Source organism: Rhipicephalus microplus, chromosome 8, assembly GCF_043290135.1.
Source record: "Rhipicephalus microplus isolate Deutch F79 chromosome 8, USDA_Rmic, whole genome shotgun sequence".
Classification (NCBI taxonomy): domain Eukaryota; kingdom Metazoa; phylum Arthropoda; class Arachnida; order Ixodida; family Ixodidae; genus Rhipicephalus; species Rhipicephalus microplus.
The window spans coordinates 107299939-107318152 of NC_134707.1; the positions used below are offsets into that span (position 1 = coordinate 107299939).

Sequence of the window (18214 nt, forward strand, 5' to 3'; positions counted from 1 at the left end):
TGGGGGGTATATATAAATAGGGATAGTGTCCACAGCATGACAACTTTGTTTTACGCTGCTTATTGACTGTTTCTACCATACATGATTAATTGCAGGTTGGTTGGCCTCTGGTGTTAGTGACCCAGTTTCGCACAGCTAAGGAGTCGGTGACCCTGGTAAACAGCGCGCTGCATCACTCTGAAGTGAGCGTGTGGACGGAGAGGCTACCCGCTGCCCTGGAGCTTGCCGCCGCATACAAGACAACAACCGTCTTTGTCAATGGGCAGGGGCTCCGCGATGCCTCCGTGGAGTTTGGGTCGCGATCCGGTGTTGCCTGTGGAGAGCGGGTGAGTGTCACGCATCTGCAGCAGTAATTTTGAGATGCCTAGGTATAGCTAACACTGAGATGCAGGGACACGTGAAAGAGGTATTGCCTTATGGCACGAATCATGGTGGACTGTGTATCTATGTTTCAAATTTATGCAACACTATGCCCAGATACTTAATATTATATTGCAAAAATGAGAAGATGGTGACGTGCTAATTCTCCACTTTTTGGGAGGCGGAAGGGGTAAGTATATTGTATCATTTTCACAAGGCTCATCATAATCATTCCTCATTTGCTGCCTCTCACATATTACTTGCTCATCGCATTCTCCCATGGATAGATCACCCCTTCACAGTTTACGTTCTGAATGCGCGTACTAGCCCCTTCAGTAACTCAACACTGTGGTGTGCCATAACCTACTACACAATATTGTGTCTATAGTAAACCACGAGGCATTTCTACGAATGTTAAATAGTTTGCTTAATATCGCTCAATAATTTGTTGTATGCCTACAATGTTGTACCTTTTGAATGTTACCATGATATTTTCTGCTCCATTTATACTGCTTCTATTGAGCATAAATGTCACTTACTGATTCAATAAACCCCGCAGGGGCATCTGCGCAAGCAGGCGTTTGGTGTGTAGCGACACCACGGACCCGAGCTAACGGGGGGGGGGGTTCGACCCCCTCCCACGCCTAGCCGTGCGTGGCTTTGTCGTGCCCGGGGAAAGGGGGATCCTGGGGGTTGAGCCGATGCTAGGTGATTGGACCTGTAAGGCCCCCAGTGGCGGCAACACATCCTTTTGGCCCCGGCTTCACGTAGACAGGAATCCGCAGTCGCCTTTTCTTGTCTCCACCTCACATCTTCGTCTTTTCTCTTACTTTAAATCTTTCCTGTCCTCTACTCTTTTCCGTTGACTTCCGTGTTTCCTGGCGGCAAGGGTTAACCCTGTGTGGCTATCCTACCTTGGATACACCATATTCGGTTATAGTGGTAGTGTACAGCTGGCGTATGCCAAGCCTGTGCTTACAGACCCTGCACCGTCCCCTTGTAGGACTCCATGGTAGGTGGCTGGCGCCGCTGCCAAAAATAAACATTTTCATATGGCTAGTTCCTTCCCCCCACTCCCTGATCGCCCTCAGAAAAGAGGGCGCACCGATGAAGTCTTTCAGTTTTTTGGCCACCAGAAAGTCTTTTTTCTCCGAATCCATAATATCCATGCTGACACACCCGGCAAATCAGAGCTAACGCTTTCACCTTTTCTATTTTCAAAGTCTTGACGGAAATCTTTGGCCCAGGATATAAAGCATTGAGAATGGCAAGTGGTGACCTTTTGTTGGAGCTCCGCGACCAGAAACAATATGAGAGACTGCCTAATCTAGTGAAATTTGGAGATACCAAATTAATAGTAACCCCACACCGAACCATGAACACCACCCGTGGCGTTTTTTCAGACAATGACCTGTTAGGGCTGACGGAGGCTGAACTTCTGGAGGGCTTTAGCGAACAGAATGTCATCAACGTGAAACGAATTAGGATGAGGCGTGATGGCAAAAAAGTCCAGACTAAGCACCTGATACTTTCAATTCAAGTGTACTGCCCGACTCTGTTGAGGCTGGGTACATCAAGCTTCGAGTGAGGTCATATATACCAAACCCTCTCCGATGTTTCAAATGTCAGCGATTCGGCCACAGTTCACAAAACTGCCGAGGCCGCCTAACTTGCACGAAATGCAGTGCTGAAGAACACACATCTGATGCCTGTGAAAACTCTCTTCACTGTGCGAACTGTAATGGGGAGCGTGCCGCATACTCGCGGTCATGTCCATGCTGGAAAAAAAGAAAAGCAAATTGTCACAAAAAAACAAAACATTTCATTTAGGGAGGCACGAAGGCAGATGTCCTACCTACCAGAAACCAGCTTTGCCGAAGTGGCGCGTCAGGGGGCAGTGCCACGACGGCCCCCGGTGCCTGTCTGGCACACGCGTAGTGAGCCAGCAGTGACGCCATCTGCCCCCTTTGCGGTTGCAGCCAGTGCTGCTCCGCCATCCAAGAAAGACCCACCAACCTCCGGGCTGGGGGCCGCGAAGGTCTCGTCTTTTGAGGCGAGGCCCTCAAAACAAACGCAGCACTCGCAAGAGCGCGTGTCCAGCGCCTCGCAAGATGCGATGGACCCAACACCGAGCATGAGGGCGCAGCCAGCGCCTAAGGATCGGCGCAACTCTGTCGACCGATCCCCCCCCCCCCCCAAAAAAAAATAAAAAAAAAATCTCACGGCCCCCGGAAAGGGTCTGTGAGCTAACTTTCCATCCTTGAGCACACAGCACAAAACACATCTAAAATGGACACACAGATCTTACAGTGGAATATGAAAGGACTTCTTCATAACCTGGATGATATTAGAGAACTTCTCAATAAACATACTCCAAATGTGCTGTGTGTTCAGGAAACACATCTCAAGTCCACACAAACAAACTTTCTAAAGCAATATGCCATCTTCCGCAAAGACCGTAACGAGGCTGCCGCTTCGTCGGGCAGTGTCGCTCTAATAGTTGATAAATGTGTTGCCTGTAAGCAATTAAACCTCCGAATTTCTCTTGAGGCAGTTGCTGTCCGAGCAGTGCTGTTCGGGAAGCTACTGACAATTGCCTCTATTTACATTCCTCCGTGCTGTCAACATTCGAAGACACAATTTCAAAGCTTCATTGATGAACTTCCTCCGCCATATATAGTCGTCGGTCATCTAAATGCACATAATGACCTATGGGGCGACTCCCGTTTAGATGCGCGAGGACGCCTAATAGAACACTTCCTGTTTTCGTCAGGTGCATGTCTACTAAACAAAAAAGAACCAACATATTATAGCACTACACACAACACATACTCTTCTATAGACCTGGGTATTGTCTCGAGTACATTAATTCCATATCTGGAGTGGTTCGTTCTCAAGAACCCCCTTGGGAGTGACCACTTCCCTATTATGTTAAAGTTAACAAAAGAAGACACATGCTCGCCTGACTTTCCTCGTTGGAACACCAAGTCAGCCAACTGGGAACTGTTCCAAGAAATTACATTTTTAGACGGAGATGACATTGCTGATTTTAATATAGACGATGCTGTAGCATACCTAACAGGTTTTATTATTGACGCTGCAGTGAAATGTATTAAGCAAACTAATGGAATGACTAATAAGCATCGCATCCCATGGTGGAACGACGATTGTCGAAAAGCGCGCAATAGACAAAATAAAGCTTGGAGACTACTCCGAAATTACCCAACGGCTGAAAACCTCGCCAATTTGAAACAGGTCAAGTCCCAAGCCAGAAGAACACGTCGTCTTGCAAAGAAAGAAAGTTGGAATAGGTACATGTCCTGTATAAATTCTTACACTGACAAAATGAAGGTTTGGAATAGGGTAAACAAGTTAATGGGTCGGTAGTCACACCCCCTAACCTTGGTAAGTAGCCGAGGAAAAAGCCTGGAGGAGCAGGCGGACTGCCTAGGTGAACACTTTGAATATGTCTCAAGTGCATCACACTATACAGAAACGTCGTTAAGATTAAAAAAATGCAAAGAGCGGCAACCCCCTAAATGTAAACGTCCGTCCAGGGAGACTTACAACTGCCCATTTTCATTTGCTGAACTTAAGGCATCTCTTGCGTACTTCAACAACTCGGCGGCAGGTGGCTATCGTATACAGTATGAAATGATCAACTACCTTCATCCCGAAGCACTAAAAACACTCCTAACCCTCTTCAATACCATGTGGGAAGCTGGGTATATTCCATTGTCATGGAAAGAAGCGATAGTCATCCCGGTGCTTAAACAAGGCAAAGACCCGTCCTTGGCCGCCAGCTACAGGCCAATAGCGCTAACAAGCTGTCTATGCAAACTATATGAGAAAATGATAAACTGGCACTTAATCCACTTTCTGGAAAGTAACAGTATACTAGACCCCCTTCAGTGTGATTTCAGAGAGGGGAGGTGGACAATAGACCACCTTGTTCGCATAGAGACATGCATCAGATATGCATTTATTCATAGGCAGTTTGTACTTTCGGTATTCCTAGACTTAGAAAAGGTGTACGATATCACATGGCAATTTGGGATTCTACGCGATCTTGCCGCCATGGGCATCCATGGGAACATGCTAAACACAATTAAAAGTTATTTGTCTAACCGAACCTTTCGCGTAAAAGCGGGAAATGCTCTCTCTAGATCTTTTACCCAAGAGACTGGTGTTCCGAAAGGGGGCATGCTTAGTTGCACACTCTTGTAAAAATGAACTCCCTGCAGTCAGTCATTCCGAGCTTGTGCATCAGCTTGTGCAACATACACGGAATGTTTTATTCCGTGTATGTTGATGATGTGCAGATGTGTTTCAAATCATGCAATATGTCTATCTGCGAATGACAAGTGCAGCTTGGAATGAATAAATTCTCTAAATGGGCAGATAAGAATGGTTTTAAAATAAACACCAAGAAAAGTACTTGCGTATTTTTCTTCAACAAACGAGGGTAATGCCACTACCAAATGTTGCGATCAAGGGAGACCAACTCTCTGTGAGCAGCGAACATAAATTCCTGGGAACCACTTTAGATTCTAAGCTCACGTTTATTCCCCATATTAAACATGTAAAAATGAAATGTCTGAAAGCGATGAACCTCCTAAAGCTCCTATCACCTACAACATGGGGTAGTGATCGGAAGTGTCTCTTCAACTTGTACAAAAGCCTTGTCTGGTCGCGCCTTGATTATACCTCTATAATTTATCATTCCGCAACGCCAAGTGCTTTGAAAATCCTAGACCCTGTTCACCGTCTGGGTATCCGATTGGCAACCGGTGCCTTCAGGACAAGTCCGATACAGAGCCTCTATGTAGAGTCGAATCAGTGGTCACATCACCTGCAGCGGTCCTATAGCAGTTTCGCATATTTTATAAAGGTACGCGCAAACATCAAGCATCCTTCTTATTCAACTATAAACAATATGACCGCTGCCAACCTCTTCCATAATCGACCCACAGTGAGAAAGCCGTTCTCTTTGAGTGTGAGAAACTTAAGTGAAGAAATGGGTGTTCTACTGCTAGAACTTTGTCCTATGCCCACAGCGAAACTTTTACCACCGTGGCAGTGGCAGCTTATACACTGTGACACCTCATTTGTCGAGTTCACTAAACACGCACCAGAAGCACATATTAAAATGCATTTCTGACAACTCCAGTCTAACTACTCATGCGTAGAGTTTTATACAGACGCTTCTAAGTTGCATGCAGGGGTGGCTTATGCAGCCGTCGGACCATCCTTCTCAGAATCCGGTGTACTGCACCCGGAAACAAGTATATTTACGGCTGAGGGTTATGCACTATTGTCGGCTGTGAAGCATATACCGAAACAAACATACAAAAATCAATTATATTTAGAGACTCGTTAAGCATCGTAAATGCATTAAGATCACTTTTTAGATTCAGAAATCCGGTAATAATTGAGTTGTATTCCGTCCTGTGTACTGCGTATATGTCCAATTAGCATGTTACTATTTGCTGGGTACCTGGCCATAGAAGTGTCGAGGGCAATGCGTTAGCTGACCAAATGGCCACGTCAATTATATTGCGCGCTATTAACCCTACCGCTACTGTCCCTGCAACAGACCTAAAACCCTTCCTACGTAAGAAACTGCGAAGCCAATGGCAACGCTTGTGGGACACAGAAATAAATAATAAGCTTCACTTGATTAAGCCGCAGTTAGGTTACTGGCCCTCTGATACGAGAACATGGCGAACTGATGTCCTATTCTGTCGCCTCAGAATAGGACACACTTATGGTGCCCATAGCTTCCTGCTGACTGGCGATGAACCTCCTACTTGTGGTAGATGTGGCAAGAGGCTAACTGTCCTCCACATCCTCCTGGAGTGTCCGGAAGCTGAAAGAGAAAGAAATATTTTCCTTTAGCATACCGCTATCATCTTCCTTTACATCCTATTATGTTTCTCGGCGAAGAGCCGCTTTTTGATGCAAAATCAGTTCTAAGCTTTTTAAGGGACATAGTATTAAATGTTTTTATCCCAACAAGTTCATAGCGCATCCTCTATTCAGAAGATGCCGCTGTGATAGCAGCTTTCAATGAGCCCAGGCCTCCATGCTCTTGTTTTTAGGGCTCTGCTGAGGCACTAGTGCTCCACGCCAAGTTTTTATTTCATATACATATCACTTTTAAGGCAATTTATGTATCCATAGCACACATTATTTGTCATTGCCATAATTTTATTATATGTATATTTTTACGCACCTACAGCGACTGTTTTTAGGCCCATTTACAGCCACGTCACATCTGTTTTATCCCCACTGCATATCGCACAGTTCATTATCATCACTCGGGCACTCTTTGACCACATCTGGCCCTTGCGCCAATAAACTCCACTAATCAACTGATTCAATAAACCCCCCTGTGTGATTCTTGTCGGTGGCCCTTAGGGTACTTGAATAATAAAATTTTCAATTAGTAGTGTAATTATGTATGCACTGTGAAAACTGGAATAAAGATCAGGCCAGAATATAGGTCGATCCTCTCGATATGATAGTCGAATCTCATAAAATCGAACTTCCGGTTAATTCGAACTCGCGGTGAGGTCCCGTCAAAGCTATGTGTGTTCCAATGAGTGAAAACGCCAGGTAATTCGAATGGGCAAGCACTTGTCACGGTTAATTCGAACATACCACGCTCCGAAAATGCTCTCAGCACTCCGCCCAATCCCGCGGCGGTACCTCCAACACATCAACGCTGTGTGCGAAGGAAAGAAAAAGGAAAGAAAAGGCTGCGGTGGAATGTTTGCTCTCTCTACATGCCCATCTGTGACGCACCTGTGCCACGCTTCTCCCGTTTCCGCTCCTGCCATGTAAAGACCCTTCTCCTTCCAACGCCGCGCGCAAAGAGAGAGAGAGAAAAAAACTGTCGCCGAGTGTGGGCCCTCTCTCACCCGGCAGTGCCATTCTTCCTCCTTTCCCGCCCCTGCCACGTAACTCTTCTCTTTTCAACAACGCGCGCGAAGAGAGCACGAAAAAAAAGCTGCCATGGAGTGTTGGTTTTCTCTCAAATGCTGATCTGCTTCTCTCGCTTGGAGATGCTCCTCCTTTCTCATCACGTGCTGGCCACGCTGCGGCTTTAGCGCAGAGGGTAGTAGCAGAGATGCAGTCGTTGTCGTCGTCTTTGGAGGGTGTTGGCGCTGGGCATTGCTGCGCGTAACTTGTCTTGCCAGGAAAATGCTGAAGCCAAAGTAGACATGCTTTGCAAGCTGCATGCGAAATTGATTGACTCGCTGCAAGGCAAACGTGTGCAGATGTGCATCACCGGTTACTTCAATTAATGACAGATGTCCTGTGATTTGTGAATAAATGTAAGTCTTCTGAAACTTCCCCCTCGTGTGTTAGCTCAATGCACAAGCGCCACTGCATGAGGAGCCCTCCGTTTACTTGGCTTTCATTAATTCGAACAAATTTTCGGGCCTCTTCGAGTTCAAATTATCGAGATTGGACTGTAGTTCAGTAGAAGCCCTCGTAACAAAATCAGTGGGGCGGCAAAAAAATTCATTTGAGCGTTCTTTCAATATAAGCAACTGCTCTAGAAAAGCTGAAGCAGTCGAGCTTTGTTTGCACCGTGACTGCAACGAAGTAAAAAGTTAAAGTATTCAGAGATGCAAAGCTTTATTCAGGTGCGAGAAGACTTAGCTTTGGCTGTTTCAACTTCTTGCCGGGTTCGAGCAACCCAAGCTTCACTTCGACCAAGCATTGCACGAGGCCATGGTCACTGGTCGTGCATTCAACCTCCTTTCGCAGCAGGTGTTCGTCCACCTGCGCTTTGTCCTCGTTGAAACTGCCAACAGTGTTAGTTTTGTGCTTCCAAAAATATCACAATGAGTGTCAATTATCTCAGCATCTGCAACTGGGTTGACAACGTGCCAGCTGCTGTCTTTCGGCTAGTTTTCGGCATTCAAGTGTTCATTCAAGCATTTAAAATCCACAGTAAGCACTCAGCGCTTGCTTTGTACCCATTAATAGGTGGCCGTCAGTCATGGTTTTCGAATTTTTGTGGCCTCTGGTGTGCCTGCATGCAACCACTGTGTTGGTAGCATCGAATTGATGTTCCTTCGACCGAGCACATTTCGTTGTCAGATTGCATTACTTTACACGGGACCTGCATACGTCTTACCTGTTCCCAGTGAAGCGCTTATTCGAATGCACCACTTTCATTTTGGAAGTACATGGTAAAGGAAAGTTTTTTTTCAGGCTGAGTACAGCTGTGTTTTGTCTTTTACATTTGCCCAAGGCTTGTGACAGTGAGTAAAGAGAAGGGAAATTTTCAGCTTCATGTTGATCGGGAACAGTTGCTCTTGGCTGAAAATAGTAAAATATCTTGGAGTCTGCTGTGGAGTAATCTCTAAAGGCAATATCAGACTCGTCATTTGAAAATTAATTTTAACCGATCTGCCTGTGCATTTGTAAACTTGCAGGGCCTGCTGACGTTCGTCAAATCGCCCGGGAGCTCGGCTGAACTGTCGTCTCGTGCAAGCACCGAATTCAACCTTGAGAAATACGGAGTGGAAGAGAAGGACGTCTCTTGCAAGATAGGTGAATCGCATGGGTACGTCGTCCAAGGGCACAGTCTCGTATCGAGTGAAATTAATATTATGTTTCATTCTGTCTTTCAAAAAAAAAAGGGCTGCGAATTAAAAAGTTGTGCATAAAACAACTTCACTAGTTGACAGCCCCAGAAAAAAATTGCATGAAAACAAACAAAAAAAAGTCCGAGAGGTGGCAGCACAACTGTATATATAGCAATAAGTTGCTTCACAGGCAGTGTGATACTATAGGGTGTACACATTGAAATTATGATTCTCGTGCTTGTATAGATAGCGAATTATAAACAACATGATTAAGTTGTGTAAATATATTGTACTGTGATTATCATCTAGAAAAAGTTCTACAGGAAAAGAATGATTTGGCAAACAGTGACATAGACAAATAATGGTTGTCATCCAGAAACAATGATAAATTGCCAAAGGACATTATTGGGATTGCCATCTTACAAACTCAAGCCTTGGTATAACGAAATACTGGTTTTAACGAAGTAAATAAACATGGTCTCGCAGCAGATACAATGTTAATATACCTTTATGATGAATTTTAGGATATAAGGAACTTAATTTCCTGTGAAATGCGAGTTCGTTATACCGTATATACTCACATAATGATCGCACTTTTTTTTTTGAAAAAATTGACTCCAACTTCGGGATGCGATTATTATGCGGGGTAAATTTTCCGTAAAGATATATTCTGAGCACCAGAAACGCAAAAAAGTCGCTAATCAGAATTCTTACAGTAGCTATTATGAGCATAACCAAAAATATAAGTAAAATAAGGCTTACCTATGTAATAAAATGCACGCATTATGCAAGAGCTACATGCATGGCACACTGCCCTTTTATTTTTTACCTCACTGACGCCCTAACGTTTATTCAGACTCCCAAGCATCACTGGCGTCAGTGTTGTCGCCGCACGATTCCCTGTCGGAACCGGCAGTGTCTTCACTGTTTCACAGAGGGTCATCTTCCGTTCCGTCGAGCGTGTTGGAAATACCAGCGACAGTCCATTCCGCCGCATGAAGCATGTCGTCCAGCCGGAACTGTCGCGGATGTCCTTTGTTGCTATTCCCAGCCTCCGAGAAACTGTGCACGCCTGCGTCCGTATCATGTCTAATGACACTGCATAACCGTCCTTGCGCATGTCCTTCACGTATGCGAGGACTGCCTTTTCAATGTCAGGGAACTTGACTGATTTGGGTCCACGGAAAGCCCATCGCGTGCTGTTAGTAGCCATGAGCATGTCGCATTGTTTTTTCTAATATCAGATCTGGATTTCGTCGACGCCGAAATGTCTACCGGCAGTGCGGTTGCTGTGCTCTACTGGTTGCCATGCTCTAGCGCGTAGTCAAGCGCCTTCAGCTTGAACGCAGCAGTAAAGCTCACATACCGCCCCATTGTAAAATGGCGCTTCAACAGACAATCACAAAGCACACACACAAAAAACGTGGTCTCAGGAATTAAAAAAAAAAAAACAGTGCTACAGGATGAACACAGGTCGACCAACAGGCAACCGCCGCTGTAACAGTGCGGGATGTCAAAACAAACATGGCGGCTGACGGAGCGAAGCACTCCGTAGAGCAAAGCCACTGCATGTTTTTTTCTTTGCGTCAGTTATGGAGGTTGTGAGTACGTCACGCGCGTCACAACAGTTTTTTTTTATCTAAATAAGGAATGGTTTCACTTAAATCAATAGGAGAGGAGGAGGAAGGGAAGAAATGAAAGGCAGGGAGGTTAACCAGATGCACTTCCGGTTTGCTACCCTAAACAGGTGGAAGGGGTGAGAGGATTAAAGGAGGAGAGAGAGAGGTGAAGGGCAACGTGTGTGTAGATGTGACCTTGTCCATTGCACGCTTATAAGCGGTCGCGTAGTCTAGTCGTCTTTAGAAAACTTAGCAATACCCGCGTCGCTTTGCTGGCCTGCGACGGGTTGAGCCATGAACCAAGGATCTTATCTTCGGAAAAAGGTCTACCGTCTAGGGTCTCTAACGTTTCAGTAAATTTACGGCATTAGCATAGCGATGCCCTCTTTCAGATCACTGAAACAATTATAGGCGCGTACAGCTAGACTTGGCACATGAGATGTTGATGCAGCAAGTTTAGGGTGTGATCATTACGTGGGAAAAAAAAAAAGTCGAATTTAGACGACAAAATTCAGGGGTGCTATGATTATGCGAGTGTGATCATTACGCGAGTAAATACGGTAATAAGGTTTGAGTGCAATTGAAATAAGCAATGAGATGCTTACTGTATTGGAATGTTCTCCCCTCCTCTCACTGTGTCATATAATGGTGCAGTCTTCCTTTCAGTGTTTACGAGAACAGAAGGGAGGCATTTCAAAATTGTATGAACACAAACAGAGCGCATTCACACGTGCACACACTGACATATTTAGGTGCCAAGCTCGGGCAGCACTCGCTAGAAATGTACTGTAAAAGAACTGGTGGCCGGCCTAGTTGGCGAAGCATCTAAAATTTATCTAAAAAAGACAGCGCATGACAGTGTATGCATGGTGTGCCGTGTGCTTGCACTCAAATATTAACGAGATAGCCTTAAAGAGCTCGTTCCACAGAAATTTTTTCAGTGTTGGCATCGGTTGTGAGTGAAGAATCATCTAGTGCATGACCCAAAAAATTTTGAAAGATACAAATAAAATTAGTCGTAAAAAATTCTGGGTCAGAGTGAGGATCGAACCCAAGTCGGTTTGCGTGGCAAGCGAGTATTCTGCCACACAGCCACGCCTCTGCTTGTGAATACAGTGCGAATAACTTCCTCTGCTTGGAAGTGCAGTGAAAGTAACTTTCATGCTTTCCAAACTTGCACATCTTGTATACATGCTTCACAACAAAACATGAACTACTGCAGTAATAATGCATGGTACAAGCGCTCATTGCCAGCGGGCATCGGGACATGCGATTACTGTATTGACTTCATTAGCCTTGTGTGAATATTTGAACATATAATGCAGTATTTGCTTTAAATCGAATTTAAACTACCATGTAAACCGGAATATAAGTCGAGATATTTTCAATAAAATAATAAGCTAAAGTCACCCCTTGTCTTATATAGCGGTGTCTAGCCGAAAGTGCGCCGCTGTCTGACAACATGTGGCTTGCATGTGCTTGAGGAGCCGGACGCGGCCATATCCGCATCCAAATGCAATCGCAGGCTGTTTTTTTTTTCTCTGTCTGTTTTCTTTGTGTTCGTGATTTGTTTCCAATCTGCTCAAGAGTTTTTGCTCCGCTTGAGATTGCGCTGCATTTTTAGTGGTATTTTTTTTTTTTTATTCACTGAATATGAGTAGTAGTAGGAGGAGGCAGTACTCAGCTGCGTTTAAACTAGATGTTGTTGAGTTCGCAAAAGTGAACGGGAATATGGCTGCTCAGTGCCGCTTTGGTGTATCGGAAAAAAAGTGTGCGCTATTGGAGGGTGCACAAAGGGAAGCTGCAGATGTGCAATCCTCGAAAAATGTCGTTTCATGGACAAAGTGCCGTTCATCTGCAGCTGGAGGATAACCTAGCAGACTTTGTGCGGGAAGTTCCTGCGCGCTCGCTGCCAGTGACCACGGATACCATTCACAAGAAAGCCGTGGAAATCGCTTGAGAGGCTGGGCTCATGAGAGAAGAGTTTCGTGCATCAAACTCTTGGGTGCGTCGATTTATGCGACGCAAAGGATTTTATCTCTGGCGGCGCACATCCATCTGTCAGAAGTTGCCGAAGGAGTTCGAAGACAAGCTTGTAAACTTTCAGCTCTTCGTGAACCGGCTTCTGGAGCAGAACGACTAAATGATGGGGCAGATCGGCAACGCGGATGAGACCCCGGTGTGGTTTGACATGCCTTCGTTGACCACGATCACGCAGCACGGCACCAAGGTTGTGAAGCTGTTGTCCACTGGCAACGAGTACTCGCACTTCATCGTCATGCTGGCATGCGTGGCAGATGGTAGAAAGCTTCCGCCCTTCATCATTTTCAATCGCAAGACAATGCCGAAGGAAGTGTTCTTGCCCGGTGTTGTCGTTCGGGTCAACAAAAAAAGATACATGGACGAGGCCATGAAGCTCGAATGGATAAGAGTAGTGTGGAACCGTCGACCAAGTGCACTGCTGCGTCTTCAAAACATGCTAGTGTTGGATGCGTTTCGTGGTCACTTAACCAACGCTGTGAAACGCGCACTCGGCAACGAGGAAACGGACCTCACCGGGATACCAGATAGTATAACGTCCACCCTCCAGCCGCTTTACGTTGTGCTGAACAAGCCGTTCAAAGACCGAGAGACCGAGTGCGGCTGGAGTACCAAGAGTGGATGTCCGGCGACAACCTAAAGACACCGACGGGCCGCCTACAGAGGCCTCCGTTTGCAACTGTTTGTTGCTGGGTGCTTTCCGCCTGGCGTTCCTTGCCAGATTATATGGTGGAAAAGGCTTTCAAGAAATGTTGCATCAGCAATTCGCTGGATGGCACGGAGGACGACGCACTGCGGGAGGCGGCCAGCGACTAACTCTCGTGTATGGAAGACAGTGGTGCTTCGTCGGACGAATAGGAGCAGTTGTGATAATGATTGAGGGGAGCTCCGACGATCGAGGTGCGGTGCACCCAATTCGGAAATAAATGTAGTTCCGCAGTTTTGGGTTGTTTTCTTTTTTTTCGCTAACCTGGACTTGGAGGGTCTACCTATATTCCCACTCGACTTATAGTCTGGTTTATACGGTATTGAAAATTTTGGATTATTTGAAATGAACGAATAGGTGCATATTAATTCGCATATAATGTTTTGTAAAGGTGGCTTCATTGCAGTGAAGGTAGTTGGGCAATAACTTTAACAGTTTGTTATTGTTCTTAAAGGAGGACTGACAGAAAATTTTGAAAACGAGGTAACTTTGTCACTGTCAACTGTGCAAAAACACCGGGAGTGAGTTGCCAGTCTGTACCCCTCCCGTGTTCCTTTCTTGTCCCTGGTATTATTGTGCCATATATAGTCACAGTAAATTACCAACTTGTGCACTGATCTGTCCTTCATGGCCCCAGCACGGTGGTCTAGTGGCTGAGCTACTCGGCTGCCGACCCGCAGGTTGCGCGAATCCCGGCTGTGGCGGCTGCATTTTCAGATTTGGGTACACGCTAGAGAACCCCAGGTGGTTGAACTTTGCGGAGCCCTCCACTACGGCGTCTCTCACAATCATATGGTGGTTTTAGGATAATAAAACCCTTATACTAAGCAAATCAATCAATCGGTCATTTATGAGATAATGTGTAAGTTGGGTAGTGGTGAGTGAGTACCCAAACTTTTGAATATCTTTTTTTAAATATTGTTCAATTTGATTCGATTTGTTCTTGAATTTTTCGGTTCAAAATACAGTTGAACCCCTTTATAAGAATAAAGTACCAGGGGAGCAGTTTGTGTCACTTACCTATAGGAGAGGTCTCTTATAAGCAGGGTACCACTTCTTCATATCACATTCAGTCCATATTTCATTGTGGGCACACTACTGCTAAGATAAGCACAAAATAAGGCTATATATCGTTACAAAACGTTTATATTTCACAATTTGCTTTCAAACCACTTCTTTTGTAAAGTAGTTCTTGATGGTTGTTTGTTTTAGGGCTGTTTTTATCCCATTTTTCAACACAGCTCCTTCCAGCCTGCTCACAAGGTCAAGGGCTTCATGGCTGCTAGGCCAAAGCTGTATGTGTTTCCAGACTTTGCCCAGCACTGTCATTACTTCACCAGATATTATTAGCGGTGTACTGTCCCCGCTGTATGATACATCAGTATCGGCATCTTTTCTCTGTTTCCCTTCTTGCACCATTCTTACGATGCTTTCATCAGACAAGTCTTCAGCTACCGCAAGGTTGTTGTCTGCCTCAACAAAGTTTAAAAATGTGCCAGACTCACCAAAGTTTCTTTGAATAAGTAGCAATGATTCTGGCTCAACTGCACATTGCAGGTCTTCGTCTGCAGCATCCTCCTCTTCACCTTCCTCCTGCAGATCAAAACCGGCTTTGCGAAAGCACCCTGTCACGGTGCTCCTCTGAATATCATTCCATGAGTCTGTTAACAGCTCAATCACTGTTCTCACATTAATTGTTGTCTCACGCTTTTGCAGCATGTCGAACAGCAGGCGTTAACTAAGTCTGACTCTGTATTTTATTTTGACTGCATTAACAGCCCCTTGATCAAGGGGCAGTTGCACAGATGGGCAGCCTGGTGGGAAGTACTTTAGCTCAACAGTGTTCAATGGCAGTGGCTTTATCTGAGTTGAACAGCTGTCTAGAAACAGTACAACTCTTCTCTTTTTCATAGCCATCTTACGGTCGAAAGCCATTTGTTGAATATTTCTGATGTCATCCAACCAGCCTTGTTTGCTGTGTATTCAACATTTACTGGATAGTTTTTATGCAGCGTGGGTTTTTTTATTTGCCTATAACTAGGATTTTTTCTTTCTCTCTTCCTTCCATATGTGTGCAGAACATAGGAGTAATACGTTCTTTTGACTTTTTGTCTTTGCAGCAATTTTCCTTGAATAAGGCAAATGTTCTTCCAGGAAGCATTTTGAAAAATATTCCAGACTCATCCAGATTGAAGATATCGCTTGCCTTCCACCCCCTCAGCAAAGTTAGAAATGTCTCCTTTTTCCTTTGCTTGACGGAGTTTTCATTGGCAGCTCTACTGTCGCCATAAACACTTTGTAGCTGATGCCATGTTGGCGCTTGAACCTGTAAAATCATCCCTGACTAGCCTCAAACTCAATGTCAAGACCGAGGGCAAGTTGCTTGGCTCTTTCTTGAATTTATGGTCCAATGAGCGGGATGTTCTTACTACGTGCATCTTGTATCCACAGAAGAAGCGCCTCTTCTATGGCAGGATGAATGACTTAAGCAGTTTGGACTGGCCTGCTCCTGTTGGCGCTTCCTTCAAAAGCTTCTCTCGCTGAGCCCAAATCCCGCTAACAGTCTTTCTTGACAAGCCGAATTTTCTGGCGGTGTTTGCCTGCGCCATGCCACACACAATGTCGAGCTTTTTTTGACTTCGTGAGGCAAGTACGGCGTTTGACGAAACATTTCGCCATGCTGAGGCAGCGAAATCCAGATAAAGGCAGCGATAAGCCTAGTTCGCAGCAATCACGGCGTAGCTTTGGCTGTGAGCAGAGATAATAGCAGCGATAAGCGCTGTGGTCACGGCGTGGCGGCGAACCAAGTCTAGGCCAGTAGCAGCATCTGTTGTGCACTGATACTGGGGGCCAGCAGTGAACGTTGATAGCGATCCCACCATCACAAAATTACAAAGCGGCCACGAAGCGTAGTGATCAGGGCGTGACATCCGCTGGTGAACGACAGCGATTTGCCTACTGCAGCTGCTGCGAAGAAGCACGTCTAGCGTCTCTTGTGAATTGTTGTCGTAGACTGCCAGCAAGGGCGGCGATCACAAAATGCACTATACCAGCAACTTCGTGGCTCTGAAGCGTTGCAGACGAATGATGGACTGGATTGATGCTACAAGCCTTCGTTTTAATACTTGGGCCATTTGGGCCGGTGACCTGAGCGCCACCAGGTTTAGAAGAGAAAAACTTTTTTGCACTGTTTGTGTGGGAGTTTCAACTAGTATCGCCTCTGAGATTTGCAACTCCAATTTTTTTTCCTATCATTTCTAGCTTCTGTTTGGCTTGGCTCGTGATGTGCTTTGTAGTCTTTGATATTTTAAGGAAAGCAAGACAACGATAATCGAACGGCTGTAGCTTGTCAAGCAGCTCAGGGCTGATGGAGGCGTTCACGTAACGGTAAAGAAAGCATTCGCGGTGCACTGGTGCTATTTTCGGGCTTGCGGAGAACACACATGTGAGGTGTTTAATGCAATGTGCTCACATCGCAATGTGCTCACATCTGCAATGTGCTCACATCTTCTGCAATGTGCTCACATCGCGTGCTCACGGTATTGGCTCCATCAGGTGCGTGCTCGTCCCTTGGCGATAAGCCTAAAGTGCATACCATAAAAGCACGTTAATTCGAACCACAAGGAAAAGCCGCCTCAGTTCGAATTAACGAAAGTTCGAACTAACGAAAGTGAAGAACAACAATAGTACACTGCGAGTAGGGCATAACAATTTATTTTTTGAAAAAATCTGTGATCGCGGTCTGCCTTTTTTCTTTGAAGGCGACAGCCAGCACTTTTTGCTCTAACGAGTGAATTTGGCGGAAGGCCTCTTCTCCGCCTTTTTCAAAACTTAAGAAAAGACGGGCGGCATTCAATCCGGCCATGACTTCTGCAGCAGAGAGCCGCACTGGTGCTTTGTCCTCTTCCTCATCATCGTCACTGGCAGCGACAGGTTCTGCACTTCTCACCTGACATGTCGCCATCCCTGAGTGCACCACACACCACTGCACTTGAGTCCACATGGACGTAGTCCGCAAAGCAGACGTCTTGCAAAACGTCCGCCATGGGGGCGGTGACGCCGTGTCGAGCTTTGGTGGCTCGTCAGGTTGCAGAGCTTTGGTGCTGAAGCCACAGTGGCGAAAGCAATTTGCTATCGTAAGTGCTGTCACTTGCTCCCAAGCACACACAAGCATGTGTAGTGCACCTAAGAGCGTCACTTGGTAGTTTTTGCACAAAATAGTTCGTTCCAACATATGATGCCGATAATATGATTTTAAATTTCTAATTATACCCTGGTCCATGGGCTGCAGTACCGCTGTTGTGTTTGCTGGAAGGAAGGCCAGCTCAACGGCCTTCGTCTAAACATTTACTTTATGAGCCGGACAGTTGTCCACAAGAAGCAGGACTTCGCAGCCACAGCGTTCGAACTTCTTGTCAAGCTTCCCCAGCCACTGCGCGAACAATTCCCCCATCATCGAGGCCTTTTTGTTGGCTGCGTAGTCTGATGGGAGAGACCGGGTATTCTTGAAGCAACGAGGACTTCTCGATTTACATATCACAAACAGAGGCAACTTCTCAGTCCCGGTCATGTTCGCAGCAACCATCACAGTTATCTGTTCTTTACTTTTATTCCCTCCCGTGCACTTGTTGCCTCTATACGTGATAGTTTTGGGGGACAGCAATTTCAAAAATAAAGCAGTTTCATCCGCATTAAATATGTCCTGCGGAGAATGCTTCTCTATGTAGCTTTGAAGCACTTCAGAGCGCCAACCTTCACACGTTTCCATGTTGATGGCGTTCATTTCACCTGACACAGCACGGAAAACGAAGCCGTAGCGTTCGCGATAACAGTGCAACCACCCATCTGAAGCAGCGAAGTCGACGTAGTCTAGCTGCAGGGCG

At 45.7% G+C, this 18214-nt stretch overlaps 1 protein-coding gene across 1 annotated transcript in view; it reads left to right on the forward strand.

Annotated features, from left to right (window-relative positions):
- LOC119163921 (aldehyde dehydrogenase family 16 member A1-like) overlaps positions 1-18214 on the forward strand; it is a 75897-nt gene that overhangs the window by 29568 nt on the left and 28115 nt on the right. The window contains exons 8-9 of the mRNA XM_037415989.2: positions 96-326; positions 8814-8944. Coding sequence (XP_037271886.2) covers positions 96-326; positions 8814-8944 — 362 coding nt within the window. The remainder of the gene's footprint in view (positions 1-95; positions 327-8813; positions 8945-18214) is intronic.